This window comes from Neoarius graeffei, chromosome 4, assembly GCF_027579695.1.
Source record: "Neoarius graeffei isolate fNeoGra1 chromosome 4, fNeoGra1.pri, whole genome shotgun sequence".
NCBI lineage: Eukaryota > Metazoa > Chordata > Actinopteri > Siluriformes > Ariidae > Neoarius > Neoarius graeffei.
In genome coordinates this window covers 68710334-68726436 of record NC_083572.1, presented here as the reverse complement: position 1 = coordinate 68726436, position 16103 = coordinate 68710334, and the positions used below count along the sequence as shown (strand labels likewise).

Here is a 16103-nt window from a genome sequence, read left to right as displayed (position 1 = left end):
ATCAGGATCATTTAGATTCAGAAACAAAACTATTCATATTTATTATTTTTAAAAAGAAGAGTAGGACAGTTTGACTTTCTAAGATATATTTATTTTGCGCACAGTCCATATCACATGTGTGATAAATCAAAACATTTAGATTTATCTAATTTAGGAAGGTAAGAACATGAGAATCATATTACTGCACACGCAATTTCATTTTCTTTCATTTCTTTTTTAACATTACAGGAATACATAAAAGTAATAAACTTGTACCCAATAATAATGTTTAATTAGCATACAGAGAAAAGGCCTTATCACATAAACGCATAAGACTTGTCATCTGCTCTCAACGCTCAAATACTCTTCAACATAAATATTTCTCTGAACAGGTGAGTAACTCCAGATGAACTGCCTAAACACCTCTGACCACACCTCAAAAACTGTCTAAGCAGCAGCATTCAGTCACCATTATGTACATCTACCTACTCTTCATTCATATAAAGGCAATGGGGATGAGACTTAAGCCCATCAAGGTCTGATCTCTTTTATAAAAATAAAACAAAACCAAAAGAACACCCAATTTCCCTGGCAGCCATTGTGAACATTGTTTTTGTGACCCCTAAACCTCCTTGCGAAGCATCACTCGTATGCTGCTGAATACTTTCCCCAGTGCCTCGAAGAAGGGGTCACAGAATGTGTGGATGCAGAGCGAGTAGATTCGACTCAGACACTGGGTTTCAATCAGGTAGCTCTTGATGCAGGGCATGACGGCCCAGATGTGGCAGAAAGAGATGCAGGCGAAGCAGAATCCCCACAGCAGAGCAACTGGGATACCAAAGACGGCAGATAGTATGCGGTAACACCAGTACTTGGAGATGGTGAAGGTGGTGTAGCTGGCTTTCCACACTCCATCCATACTGTGTGTGCCATCAGGCTCGGCAATCACATCCTCAAAGTCTACCTACGCAGGGAGATTAACACCTGTAACACCACACCTGTTTAATCCTTAATAATAACTGTCCTACAGACTCAGGACTTTTTGACTCTATCAACTCAAATGTATGTATTCCTAATATTCAATCACCAGCCACTTAAATAGGAACATCTGTACCCTCTGCATATTCATGCAATTATCCACTCAGCCAATCACATACCAGGAGCACAATGCATAAAATCATAAAGATACAGGTCAAGAGTTCCAGTTCACATCAACATCAGAATGGGGAAAGGGTTTGATCTCATTGATTTTGACAGGTAAAGAATGGAAAATGACTTTTTCTTTGTTTACCAGTCTTCAACTGTCTAGTTTCTGTGAGCCTGTTCCCAGTGTACCTTCAGATTCAGGTTCTTTCTTGATGGGAGATGAACCCAGTGTAGGTTTATGCCCTTGTAGTCCATCCACCTGAAGGTTCAATGTGCTGTGCATGCTGAGATGTTTTTCTGCTCACCACAGTTATAAAGAGTAAGTTACAGCCGTTTATGAAATACTCAAACCAGTCTGTCTGGCACCAACAACCACAGTCACTGAGCTTTCCCCACTCTAATGTTTGTTGTGAACATTAACATTGTGTTGCTGCCACATGATTGCCTAATTAGATAACTGCATTAATGAGCAGGTGGCCAGTAAATGTATCATGTCATGTTATGTACATTACATTACATTACAGGCATTTACAATCCTGATTCCAAAAAAGTTGGGACAAAGTACAAATTGTAAATAAAAACGGAATGCAATGATGTGGAAGTTTCAAAATTCCATATTTTATTCAGAATAGAACATAGATGACATATCAAATGTTTAAACTGAGAAAATGTATCATTTAAAGAGAAAAATTAGGTGATTTTAAATTTCATGACAACAACACATCTCAAAAAAGTTGGGACAAGGCCATGTTTACCACTGTGAGACATCCCCTTTTCTCTTTACAACAGTTTGTAAACGTCTGGGGACTGAGGAGACAAGTTGCTCAAGTTTAGGGATAGGAATGTTAACCCATTCTTGTCTAATGTAGGATTCTAGTTGCTCAACTGTCTTAGGTCTTTTTTGTCGTATTTTTCGTTTTATGATGCGCCAAATGTTTTCTATGGGTGAAAGATCTGGACTGCAGGCTGGCCAGTTCAGTACCCGGACCCTTCTTCTACACAGCCATGATGCTATAATTGATGCAGTATGTGGTTTGGCATTGTCATGTTGGAAAATGCAAGGTCTTCCCTGAAAGAGACGTCGTCTGGATGGGAGCATATGTTGCTCTAGAACCTGGATATACTTTTCAGCATTGATGATGTCTTTCCAGATGTGTAAGCTGCCCATGCCACACGCACTAATGCAACCCCATAACATCAGAGATGCAGGCTTCTGAACTGAGCGCTGATAACAACTTGAGTCGTCCTTCTCCTCTTTAGTCCGAATGACACGGCGTCCCTGATTTCCATAAAGAACTTCAAATTTTGATTCGTCTGACCACAGAACAGTTTTCCACTTTGCCACAGTCCATTTTAAATGAGCCTTGGCCCAGAGAAGACGTCTGCGCTTCTGGATCATGTTTAGATACGGCTTCTTCTTTGAACTATAGAGTTTTAGCTGGCAACGGCGGATGGCACAGTGAATTGCGTTCACAGATAATGTTCTCTGGAAATATTCCTGAGCCCATTTTGTGATTTCCAATACAGAAGCATGCCTGTATGTGATGTAGTGCCATCTAAGGGCCCGAAGATCACGGGCACCCAGTATGGTTTTCCGGCCTTGACCCTTACGCACAGAGATTCTTCCAGATTCTCTGAATCTTTTGATGATATTTTGCACTGTAGATGATGATATGTTCAAACTCTTTGCAATTTTACACTGTCAAACTCCTTTCTGATATTGCTCCACTATTTGTCGGCGCAGAATTAGGGGGATTGGTGATCCTCTTCCCATCTTTACTTCTGAGAGCCGCTGCTACTCCAAGATGCTCTTTTTATACCCAGTCATGTTAATGACCTATTGCCAATTGACCTAATGAGTTGCAATTTGGTCCTCCAGCTGTTCCTTTTTTGTACCTTTAACTTTTCCAGCCTCTTATTGCCCTGTCCCAACTTTTTTGAGATGTGTTGCTATCATGAAATTTCAAATGAGCCAATATTTGGCATGAAATTTCAAAATGTCTCACTTTCGACATTTGATATGTTGTCTATGTTCTATTGTGAATACAATATCAGTTTTTGAGATTTGTAAATTATTGCATTCCGTTTTTATTTACAATTTGTACTTTGTCCCAACTTTTTTGTAATCGGGGTTGTAGCAGACACATCCAGACTGATGTACAACATACCCCAGCAGCCCAGAGAGCAGTTGGGGGTTAGGTGCCTTGCTCAAGGACACTTCAGCCATTCCTGCTGGTCCAGGTAATCGAACCAGTGACCTTTTGGTCCCAAAGCTGCTTCTCTTACGGCTTCCCCAAATAAATGCATTTAGGAATGCAATGTCATTGAAAAGTATGTGTGCAGAGGTGTATGTGCAAATAGGAGATAAACATCATGTAAGTATAAATATACCACTGTTGTTGTTGTTATTATTATTATTATTATTATTATTACTCTCAGGTGAAATGTCCAAAATCATAACTGTATAATAATACAAACAGAATTTAATACCACAAGTCTTCATGTTTTGTTTTTTTGAAAAATACATAAAGTTTCAGGTTTGCAATAAAATTTAGTAAATGTAGACCCAAACAGAGCATGAGGGTTAACATTATTAGATAAGTGAAGGTCAGAAGAAACCTTTCAGTACAAAAGGTCAGACTGTAATTGTCAAGTAATTCATTCAGAGCCTTCCTTGCTAACACGCTGAGACCATATTTAATTTGTCACATCTTATTGGCAAGCGTTAAGTTGACAGCATCATTGAAACATTTAACAGCATTGTTAAAACAAAACAGTTCTGAGGAAAGGGACTTGGCATTAATTGAATTATTGGTGGTGATGGTATTTCTCCTCTATAGCTGGTCAAATAATGCAGCTCATTTCTCTAAGAGAGAACTGCAGCATATTCACTCTTCTATTTTTACTCCCTTAACTGGCGATTTGTCTTGAACATATGAACTACTAATAAATTCCACTGAGCATCATGTTAGACTATTTCAGTCTGTCAAACTCTGTCTGTGAAAAGCAGCTATATTTATAACAGGACTTGTAGGCTTCGACATATCTGCTCGAATATAGGGAACCGTTTACATGTCTAGCTTGATCTGACATGTGAGAACCTGTCATCAGTGTAAATCCAATCAAATGCTATGATTAATAATGTTACTGCACTATAATTAAACACGGTCTGTAGCTACACTCTGCAGAAAAAGCCTGCATGTCTTCATTAGTGTAAGCGATCTCAATCCAAATCAGATATAATCTTGTTGTTTTTGACATGCTGCATTGCCTAAAACACAATCACATGCTTGTTTAATAAAAAATAGGAGAGTAGATAGCAAGTAAAAACAGAAGAATGTCCTGCACAATAATTCTTCTATTTTCTTTATCTATGGAGAAAACACAATATGCCTGGACTCTTTCAGAATTTCTACCCACAGCATTTATAGTATCATTTTTTCAAGACTCATAGTGTCTTATTAAAACCTCTAAGACTATGATCTGTAAACAGTAACAGTCAACATTTATCATAAATGTACCTTTTTTGTTTGGGGAAGAAAAACACTGTTTAGATGTAAAATTGCTGGAAATGTAACCTGAAGTTGGCTTTTTAGAAAAATAAATAAAACTATAATTCCATAAATATTGATGGAAATGATCCAAGTCCTGTATACTCTTGCTTCATATTAATGCAACACATGGAGGTTGCTATGAACATGAGTACACAGCATGTATAAAGCTTGACTCATTCAATTCCACCAATCATAATGGAGCTTCCCACCAAATACAGGCATTTCTTTTAAGCAATGTAAACACTTCCTTACATGGATCATGAATTATAAAATATGACAAATTAATAAATATATTAGAAATTGAGATATCAGCGGAAATGGCAACCATGATCTAGCTGTCCCACCCTATATGCCTTCCATAAATAAAAGCAGCATAGTCTGGCCTGGCAGAAGTATGTCTAGGGGCTATTTTTGGGTCACGGCTTGCAGCAACAGTACATAGAGCTGTGCACGCAAACAGATCTGTCTCTACGGACCAACTTCAATCAAATTATTTGTAATACTGTCAGTTAAGCTGTCATGAATGAAAACACTTGTTTGCATGATTAAGCAGAGCTGTTCAATAGAAAACAAAGCTAAATTACCTGGGAATACTGACACTGTGTGCATTTGAGATGTTAATGCTCTTTACATGCTAATTTGATATTTTCAGCTTTAACCTCAGAAGACCAGAAATCCTCCTTACTCAACCAGGCCTCTAATCCATATTCAGCTCATTGAACTACACTGGATTAAAAAGAGGTGTGAGCTTCCACGTACCTTCACGACATCCTCATTAATTTGCTTGGGGTCCCTGTTGATCAAGTCAATCTCTTTGGTATGACTGTCCTTCAGGATCTTCTCCTCATCGATGTTGTACTGGTTCGCCATGGTGGTCGCCTCGGGCCCTGCACTGGCTGGAATGGGAGCAGAGTTAAGCCAAGGAAGGGTTTGAATAAAGGGGATCTGATGCCCTTGTGAGCAAGCAGCTAAACAGAAAGAGTGTGTGAACAGTTGCCTCTAAACCTTGTGTCGCTGATCTGAGGACACGCCTGGAATGTTAGAGGACAGCTGCACTAGACTAGCCTCTACTCTATAAAGGGTCCCTGTGTTTCACTACCGCCCTCACTTGCTGTCTCTCTCAACCCCTTTACCTTGTGCCACACATCATTTTCACTCTATATCATGTGCACCGTTTGTAAAGGCAGTGCTTAAAGAGAAATCAAGAGGCCATGTCAGATTTAACACTTAGCTGTGAGGTCGACCAGGCAGGAGTTGCACAGTGGCATAAATTTCCACGGAGGGGTGATAGTTTATGAGTATGCTTGTGGTATAGCCACTACTGTTAATTATCTTTTCTTATCTCTATCGTCAAAGAGAAAATTGTCATTATTTAATGTCACCGAACTAAAGAGGCCTCATCCAAGGTTTAATTGTGACAAATGCACCTTATATATAATTGCAATATGAAAGACAAACAGTGGTTTTACAGTCTCTCTGAAGAACTCGTTCAGTGATGAGAGACAGTACTAACACCCTGCAATACTGTAACACTTCATGTGCTAGTGGAAGTACATAGAGCATCCATGTGGTAGATGAAGTATCCATTGTAAGTGAAGTATAAGAGAGAATAATTTTGGTATTTTTGGTACACCCTGTATTATGTGTTGTGAAAGACAGACATTAGCTTTGCGGTTGGTTGTTCGTCTCTGTGCTAGCCCTGTGATAGATTAGCAACCTGCCCAGGGAGTACCCCACCTCTCACTCAAAGACAGCTGGGATTAGCCCCAGCTTCCCCCATTACCTGCAATGGATAATCAGTATAGAAATGAATTAATGGAATGGATTTATTTTTGTCTGATCAATTAAATTGAGTTTAAAACAAGCACAAAATAAGAACAGCAATGAAAATGTCTTTTTTTTCTAAAACGATTAAATGTTTTTAATTTGATTCAATGAAGCTAAATACATTTTCACACATCTATATACCAATAGTGAACCGTTACTATTAAAGCTCAGACTTGAGCTCAGCCAAAACTTAGCTAGACGCACAAAAAAAAAAAAAAAAAGCTACAAAGCAAAGGATTTTGAAAGGGATTAGCGGCAGGCTGCCAGGTAGCTCCATTGTGTGTAGCTGTCGATGTTGATTTTAAAAGTAATCTTTTAAAATCACTTTTATGTACTTTTGTACATACTTTTAAAAGTACATTACACAGTGAAATGAATACTAAGTCTGAGTGAAAAATACTGTGGCAAGTGTGTGTGGAAGAAGAGTCTGGAGACAGAAATCTTAGTTTCCTGGTTGTTAGCCTGTGCTACTTGTTCTTGATAGCACTGGCTTGACTGCTTTATTAGCATTCCCTAACACTACTGACGAACGCTACACTGGCTGGAAGGTGACTTCACTGCTGCGCTGATGGCGTAGACTCGCAGTTAAGCTCACATTGGGTGATACATTTTTGGTCCCTCCCACTATGAATCAAAATCTCATCTCATCTCATCTCATTATCTCTAGCCGCTTTATCCTTCTACAGGGTCGCAGGCAAGCTGGAGCCTATCTCAGCTGACTACGGGCGAAAGGCGGGGTACACCCTGGACAAGTCGCCAGGTCATCACAGGGCTGACACATAGACACAGACAACCATTCACACTCACATTCACACCTACGGTCAATTTAGAGTCACCAGTCAACCTAACCTGCATGTCTTTGGACTGTAGGGGAAACCGGAGCACCCGGAGGAAACCCACGCGGACACGGGGAGAACATGCAAACTCCACACAGAAAGGCCCTCGCCGGCCCCGGGGCTCGAACCCAGGACCTTCTTGCTGTGAGGCGACAGCGCTAACCACTACACCACCGTGCCGCCTGAATCAAAATCTGATTGGTTAATTCATCTTTCACTTCCTACATAAAACATACACTGCCATGGCCTCCTGTCTTGGTAATGAAGTCCTAATCAATAAGTGAAACGGCTCTAAACTCTTCTCAGCCTCGAGACAGCAAACAAAAAAAAATCTCACTGGATAACTCTATTTTAATGTTTTCAGAACAGTAACCTTTCATTTCTGTAGCAAATTTGATAGAAAATGAGGCCAAATTAGAATTAGAAGAGAATAATTATAATGAAATTATGAAGGAATGAAAGCAATTACATATAATATTTGAAATGCCAAGATGTTTGGACCTTCTCTGAAGGCCGAGAAGGCCCTGACGGCTCCCCTCTATACAGGGCCGTTGACAGCTTTGGCTGGGCCCGGGACAAAATAATCTGAGTGCCCCCCCCCACACACACATACGCGCGCACTCACATCGCCACACAGCAACCACCCACACCCAACCCCTCTTTTCACAGTCTCCATTCACTCCAACCCTTAAATAACAGGTATTCCAAGCCCATTATAACAGTCAACCATTTTATTTCAACATTTCAACATATTTACAGTTTGAACATTTCCTTAGTCTGCAACTATTCAGGTGCGAAATGCAATGCGCCGGACTTTTGCTGTGGCAAAGTCGTCAATAAGGTCATTGAAGTCCAGCTTCTTTGCAAGTTCGCGCTCTATAGAGAGCATAGCCAGCCCATTGAGCCTCTCCTGTGACATGTTTGAGCGCAAGTAGTTGATAAACCAAAATGATTGTTTACGGGATGGAACTGGGCCTCAATGAGAACGGAGTTATGGCTTTCCCAAAATCTGAACATAGAAGCATCACCACTAGTGATGTGTACAGTGAGTTTTTCAGTGTATTTTTTTGTCTTGTTTTTCATAAACGTCCTTTCCGTACTCGATTTAGAATGTTACAAAAAAAATTGACACCCTCCCAACCACGTAACATTAGCCTATCTGACCTGGGGGCTGACACGTTTATTACGGATAAACCAAAAGGATTACAACGTTCCCTGGATATAGAACTGGACCGAGAAGATTTCAAAATCTTAACGTGTAAGCAACAACAATAAAACAGAGGTTGTTTTATTCATTTAGGGCTTATTAGGCTACTTTCATTAATTGCGCTTTTCATACAGGCCTATCATTTTTCACTTGAGCAAGGGAATTGTTTGAAGAGTATCCAGTCTAAGCGAAAGTTTAATGTTTTGCAACAGACTAACCTCAAAACACCCCATTTATAGCCCATTCGTTACATTAAACTCTATCTAGCTGGCAATTTCACATGCCGTCGTATCTACACGGGATGATTTCCAACAAAATAAGGTTTAATTAACAAGAGGCAGCGTTCCACGGGCTTTCAGCTAACCGGAGTCCAGCTCAGCGCAGCTCAGCAAGCGTGCCTAAAACATTTGGATATGATTGCGGGCCAATGTGCTATTCTTTGCTTCATTGAGATATATGCAACACAGTGTTATTAAACCGATATGTTTATGAAATAATTCAATGCCCTGTGCATTTCAGTGTTCACTCAGTGTACCCTGCTATCCCCTACTTTATAATTATGAATGGCGCGTCGCGTGTGCTGGGGTTACATTACGGGGCTGGAAAAAAGTTATCTGTGTCTTACCTGGCTCAGCTGCCCCACTGCATCATCTGAATCTTTTCTAAAATATCTATGCAGTGAGCCCCTGAGGCTCTTGGCTTCTTCATCTCTTTTTCTCTTTTCTTTTCTTTTCTTTGCTCCTGACTTGTGCATGTTGGCAAACGGGCTCGCACGCTTATTGTCGAAGCGTTATGATGGAATAGTGCCGTGTTATTTGGCGCCTTAATCAAAGACCAAACCATTTCTGCATTAGGGGTGGTAGGTGGGTTCTTGAATCTATTTTCGAAGACAATAAAGGCAAAAGAACCAGAAATCATTCATTGAATGCAAATATAGTACATTTTTCTCCCCCAAATCAACACATTTTGAAATGAAACAGAATGATTAATGGCATCTTCATGAGGGACCAGTTCTGGGCCCCCCCTCATGCCTGGGCCTGGGACAAAATACCCGGTTGTCCCCCCCTGTCGACGGCCCTGCCTCTATATACCCATTGTATGTATTGTGATAATGTGTGTCGTCTGAGGGCCTATGTCTGTGTGAACACAGACACACAAAATAGGATCATGTGAAGAAACAATACTTCATCAAGAAGTAAGAGAGCAAAAATAGCTCCTTATTAAACAAATTGTGAACATCCACTTAACAAGAGCCACAGTACTGACAACCAGCAGAACTTGCACAAACCTCAAACCACTATTACGGCTCATTAAACCAGTGAGTGTAAGTGCAACTGTTAACTTGCAAGCATTAGGGTGCATCAGTTGCCCTCACTTTCATAAAATCTGATGCATTTTTGTTTAGGTGTTCCTTTTCACCAATAAAGACATCCTGTAAAATGTTTTGACCATATTCAAAAGTCTAATGGTGGCACCATGAGGTTCATTTTTTGCCAAAAAAACGCTTATTTTATGTTTTCGCGTAAGGTTTGAATCACAATGTTGGACTCCATTTATTGATTTCTTGTGAGCCAGAGATCATGTTAAGAACCTTTGCAAGGGATTGAGAAGCATTAATGTGATTCATAATACATTTGTATTGTTTAAAAGTAGTTGAACAATGATTCAATGAACAGCTAAAACTCAAACTGTGCTTGATAATATATTTAGAATATATACTAAAAATGTGTATCTAAGATATTTGGTATACTCTATAAGGTGCCATAATGTTTCATGAAAAGTGATCGAAATTTTGTCATAAAAGTCATAAAATAGCAGCTTTTTCCATAACTTTGAGCTCCTGGTGCCACCATTAAACTTTTGAATTTTGTCAAAATATTTCACCCAGTGTGTTTTCTTACCAAAAGGAACATAAAAACAAAAATGCATCATGATCGGAGGAACTTTTCATTTTTAGGGGGCAACTGATGCACCCTAGCAAGCATAGTAGAATTCCAGTGTAAATGTTTAGCAGTAAAAACACACAAACTTCTAGTCACAGGGCAGGTCCTTTACCCTTGAGCCTCCTCAGCATCATGCAACTATTACATTATTTATGAACTGCTGTCAGTCCAGCAGGACACAAGGGAAATTACATTTACATTATGGGATCAATTCAGGTCCTATTTCCTATCAGGTCCCAACTACAAATACCGTATGACACAAGTAGTCTCTGCTTTTATGTGGGAGTTTGATTTGCTTTACTAATTACAGAAATTACTGTGGGAAATATAATTGAAATATTCCACACCAGTCATGGCTTGTGTTGATTAGACAGCCGTAGAAGCCTCATGGCAGATAGCAGAATGCTTCATGAATCTTAAAAAGCTCCATGTGAATACACAGTGATTTATAACGCAAACACTTTCCAAAGACCTAAACGATCCTTGTAAAATTCAAAACCCTGTCTAAAAATAAAATCTATAGCCTCCTCTTCAATATTAGCATACATTTACTGATGTTACATGTTTGTGGAAATGCTCAGGAGTTCAAATCAGAAGTTGGTTTGTCATAATGAAATATGAATTTTCCCTCTTCATTATTCTGTAGTACCAAAAGTGAAAAGTGGAGAGAAGCAACATCGCTGCTGGTCTACTAATGAGAGAAATACTTGTGTTCTGTGTGCTTGGGTGGATTTCGAGTCTCAGTGGAGAGAGGTACAAAAATACCCCACACAGTTGATGGGTAGACATGCCAGAGTCAAATGTTTATAACAACAGGGAAGTGAGTATCATGACCTCATCTAGCAAAAAGCTGCGTAATTGACTATAAGGCTCCAGAGGACATTGTCATTTATGGTTTACATTTTTCCATAATTTATTTTTAAAATGACATGAATGTATATAAATATTGTACATTTACAGTACTAGTCAAAAGTTTAGACACCCCTATTCATTCATAGGGTTTTCTGTATTTTGACTATTTTCTACATTGTAGAACAATACTGAAGACATCAAAACGATGAAATAACCTATGGAACATATATGAAATTATATGGGAAACAAAAAAAGTGTTTAAAAAACCCCAAAGCAAAATATGTTTCATATTTTAGATCCTTCAAAGTAGCCAGTGTTTACCTTGATGACTCTTTGCACACTCTTGGTTATCTTAACCAGCTTCATGAGGTAGTCACCTGCATGCTTTTCAATTAACAGATGTGCCTCGTCAAAAGTTAATTAGTGCAATTTCTTGCCTTTTTAATGTGTTTGAGATCAAATAGTAAATAATAAAAATACAGTAAATTCCACAACTGTAGTAATCCATGTTATGTCAAGAACCGCTCAACTAAGTAAAGAGAAATGGCATCCATCATTACTTTAAGACATGAAGTGTCTTTTAATTAATAAAAATAAATTTAAAAAACATTGAATTAGAAGGCGTGTCCATAATTTGACTGATATTGTAGGCATCTAGTGATAGTTAGGTACACAAAACTGAATTAGATACCATATCAAGCCATCAAAGAATGGAAGAATCTAAGTGACGATATTAAACAGTGCTCTAAGATTTCCCAGTTTAAATCTAAATTCTTTTAAAGTCTTTCAATGCATCTGATTCAAATTTTTACAACCATAAATTATTATAATGTTAATTTATCAATTTGTTTCAATTAGTTAAATTTTTTTTTTTCGCAATCTTGTAACATGTAATTAGTGTTTACAGGACCTTCTTGAAAATCACTCTGGTGAAGAAGCATCCTGTTAAAATATTAAGTGAGTAAGTAAGTAAGTAAAACTCATTGCCCAAAACTTCACAACCAGTTTTACTAGTTAAAGCACAGGAATGTAGAAGAGTCGAAAAGTTAAATTTAGTAACTGGGTGAGTTGGGACTGTCGTGAGTTAGTCATTTGTCCGGTGAATACTCATAGACCCACAGCATCTTCAAAGACTGAAGAAGAAGAGGAAGAAGAAGGGAGAGATGGGAAGGTCCAACACACTGGCTCACACCACTTTTACCCACTGCATGTTCATCAGCAGAAGTCTCACAGTGGTGACTAGGAGTCCAACTCACTCCCGCAAAAGAAATGAGAAACATCCATCAGTGTTGGGGGGAAGCTGGAGCCAATCGCAGATTTTTTGTGCAAGAAGCAAGGTACACCCTGGGCAGGTCAACAATCAAGGGCTAACACAGAGACGAACAACCAATCACACTCACACCTATGGGCAATTTGAGTAGCCAACTGATCTAATCCACATGCCTTTGGACTGTAGGAGGAAACCAGAGCCCCTGGAGGAAACCCACAGAGGCATGGGGAGAACTGTGTGCACACTTCACAGAGAAAGAAAGACCCCATTTGACCACAAGGTTTGAACCCAGAATCTTCTTGCTGTGAGGTGACAATACTAACCACTGCACCACTGTGCCGCCAATCTAAAAGCATACACATTTAAATTTGTTTGTAAATCTACATCTAAGTTAGAAATGAGCAAATAAGTTGCCTGAGCAGCTGAGACGTTTCTCACTTCCTGTGCCACCTTAATTACCAGATGTGCAGGAAACTGAGGATGGAGAAGAGCAGGCCAGCCAACAGTGCACCAACCACAGCCAGCAACAAATAAATGAAACAGTGTGGACGCCTCAAATAGAGCATGAATCCACAGCCACACCTTATCAAAGCTGTGCACTAGTGCAGGCGCTGCAATCATGTTCTCGAAGGTCTCCTGAATGGCTACATAATGCACTTACAGTGAGCTCTAATCTCTTGCCATCACCTAGAAAGACTGTCCAAGTCAGTTGCAAGCTGTAAAAGATAACAAGCAGTACTAGATCAGGATACCTTTGCAAAAGTATACAATTTACCGGGGGACTTGTGGCACTATTTGACACTGTTCATGCTCTGCAATATAGCTAAATATAATATTAATATGGCATTCATTTCATTTCATTAATCTTAATATATAAGGCATGCCAATCATCATTCTAAGGTAATTTTCTTTAGCTTGTAAGTGTGGTTTGTAATTGGTGCTACAGTACTACATGCTGATTTTGTATTCCTGGCAGTGACACAAGTTGGAATCAAATTCCCTTCCTAATGAATTGATATTAACCATTAATGAAAGTGCTTTTGGTTTATAATGAAAATTGAACATCTGTGTACCTTTGGGACTCATCATAAAAGACTGAATTTGTTCGTTGTTACAGTAATACCTGATGTCCATCAGAGAAGGACATTTGGTTCAAATTAAAACGTTGTCTGCTATCAAGCAGAGGTTATGCAAGATCAGCAACATGATTTGACTAGGACATGATACGTTCAAACTTGGGGAGTCATGTGAAGTCACTATATAACTGAAGAGGGCAGTATAGCACCATAACCACTTATATGTTTCAACCACTTCCATGACTTATTATAGATTAATGTTGCATTGTTTGTTTTCAAAGACTAAATCAACATGGTTTATCTGAAATGTGATGTGAGTCATGAGTTGCCCATCATCCAGGTAACTCATGGTTAAGCTCATGGCCTTTACATAAATGGAGAAGATCATGCAAGAGCAATCTTGCTCAGGATAGCCTGTTCTTGTATTTGTCCTGGTAGGTTACAGGTGGAAGAGCAATGACAACTTAAGGAAGTCATTAATTCTTTTGGGATCCCTATCCTTAAAGGTAGACTGCCTTTCAGATTTTTTCAAGTGTAGGTCATAAAAAGAATTTTCCCTGACACCCAGTTATTTTTGTTTAGTGGACCGAAAGCTACTGAATTCAAATCACAGACTTCCAATTTTATTAGGCTTTTTAAAATAGAACAATTAATGAATTTAGAGCCACGTGGTCCTAAATTCTCCACTATTTTTTCCTGCTTCACCATGACCCAATTCAAGATACTACATCATACATCACGTGTTGGGCTTTCCCTGTTCGCACAAGGCATTGTGGGATACAAATTTGAAACAGGAGAGAAAAATGGAGGACATAAGTGTGCAAATGAAACATGAAAGACCGACTACAGTAACAGGAAGCAAGAAGAAAAGACATTATGTTGCGAAGGAAAGGAAACGCAGGACCAAACTAATAAATATCGGTGGTCAGTGAGCACCTTGGTGTGATCAGCTGTTCGTTTAGCGACAGAATGATGGAACTGTCAGTGCACAGTCAAGGTAAACCTGTAGATGGCAGTAATGCAACACTGGATGCCAGCTGCCGTAAAACCCAAAAGAAGAAGGAAAAGAAGAAGAAGAAGAAGCAGGTAAACCTGCGTATGTGCACATGGACTTCCTCTGTCTGCTTGACTGCATGAAGCAAGCAATTTCATGAACATAATTTGTTAGGGAAATCCCTCAAAATAATTTCCCAGCCACAGAATGGTCTGTTTTTTTTTTTTTTTTGGGGGGGGGGGTGTTTGAGACATTCCAGAAATAAACAAGACCAAATTTCAGAGGGAACTAAATTTCACTGATTTTATGAAATCGAAAGGCTGTCTAGCTTTAATGGGTACTTTCACACTTTTTTTAATAGAATCATTTTTGTCTCGGTTTCCTGCTTTCTCCTTCACTGAGATTCCAGGAATATCCTTGGAAAAAAATAAAAGAGAAATTCCTACATGTTCTACAATATTTTCCATTTCAATCCTTACGTCTTTTAATGTACAGTCCTTATCCATAATATGTTCCAGCTGTGGTTTGGCACTGTGGAATGAGTCTTACTCTGGTAGTATGGCTGATAGAAGAAGAAGGAGGCTCTAACCCTGAGGAAGAGGTTAAGCCATTAGTGCTAACATGAGCGCATTACTGCACTTTCTACATGCTGATTCTTCTGGCACCTTGGACTCTAGCTGAAATGCCATCAGCACCTCATCTCATCTCATTATCTGTAGCCGCTTTATCCTGTTCTACAGGGTCGCAGGCAAGCTGGAGCCTATCCCAGCTGACTACGGGTGAAAGGCGGGGTACACCCTGGACAAGTCGCCAGGTCATCACAGGGCTGACACATAGACACAGACAACCATTCACACTCACGGTCAATTTAGAGTCACCAGTTAACCTAACCTGCATGTCTTTGGACTGTGGGGGAAACCAGAGCACCCGGAGGAAACCCACGCGGACACGGGGAGAACATGCAAACTCCGCACAGAAAAGACCTCGCTGGCTACGGGGCTCGAACCCGGACCTTCTTGCTGTAAGGCGACAGCGCTAACCACTACACCACCGTGCCACCCGCACCTTATTAAGATTTTCATTAAAGGTGATGGGTGGAATTCAACAGCACAGATTGAATTGTAGAAATAGAGAGCGCTTGTGTCTTTTTTAAACAAGTAGGCCTGCTCTGTGTGTACTACTATAATTCAAGTAATACTCATTTTATGTGTTACACACTTGCTTTAAGACCTTTAATGATTTTTGATCCATGTATTGTGTGTTTAGTGCTTCTTGGGCTGATCAGGATAGAGAGATTTTTGTGCTGTGATATTGACGCAAAGCAACTTTTCTTTACCCACCACTCTCGTTTGGTTATCTGTTGATTTTTGTGTGGCTCTGTAGCACCCCCTATTGGCCAGATACAGGTTTAACTGGCAT

The 16103-nt window shown here is 39.5% G+C and overlaps 1 protein-coding gene across 2 annotated transcripts; it reads right to left on the bottom strand.

Moving 5' to 3' along the window:
- Positions 1 to 104: 104 nt before the first annotated feature.
- cav3 (caveolin 3) lies at positions 105 to 5746 on the bottom strand. Of its 2 annotated transcripts, XM_060919542.1 has the most exons (3): positions 5685 to 5746; positions 5439 to 5575; positions 105 to 943 (listed from the first exon to the last, which is right to left on the bottom strand). In XM_060919542.1, exons 2-3 carry the CDS (start codon positions 5547 to 5549, stop codon positions 602 to 604), a joined length of 453 nt encoding a protein of 150 aa, XP_060775525.1. In that variant the 5' UTR covers positions 5550 to 5575; positions 5685 to 5746; the 3' UTR covers positions 105 to 601. The 2 variants fall into 2 exon arrangements, with proteins under 2 accessions (XP_060775525.1, XP_060775524.1); XM_060919541.1 differs by lacking the exon at positions 5685 to 5746 and having other exon boundaries at positions 5439 to 5678.
- Between the last annotated feature and the right edge of the window lie 10357 nt (positions 5747 to 16103).

Excerpts from the sequence above, each read along its gene's own strand:
- cav3 (XM_060919542.1), bottom strand. The coding sequence starts at position 5,549 with ATGGCGAACCAGTACAACATCGATGAGGAGAAGATCCTGAAGGACAGT. Across the intron at positions 944-5,438 it reads TTAATGAGGATGTCGTGAAG|GTAGACTTTGAGGATGTGAT; the intron begins GTACGTGGAAGC and ends CTCCCTGCGTAG.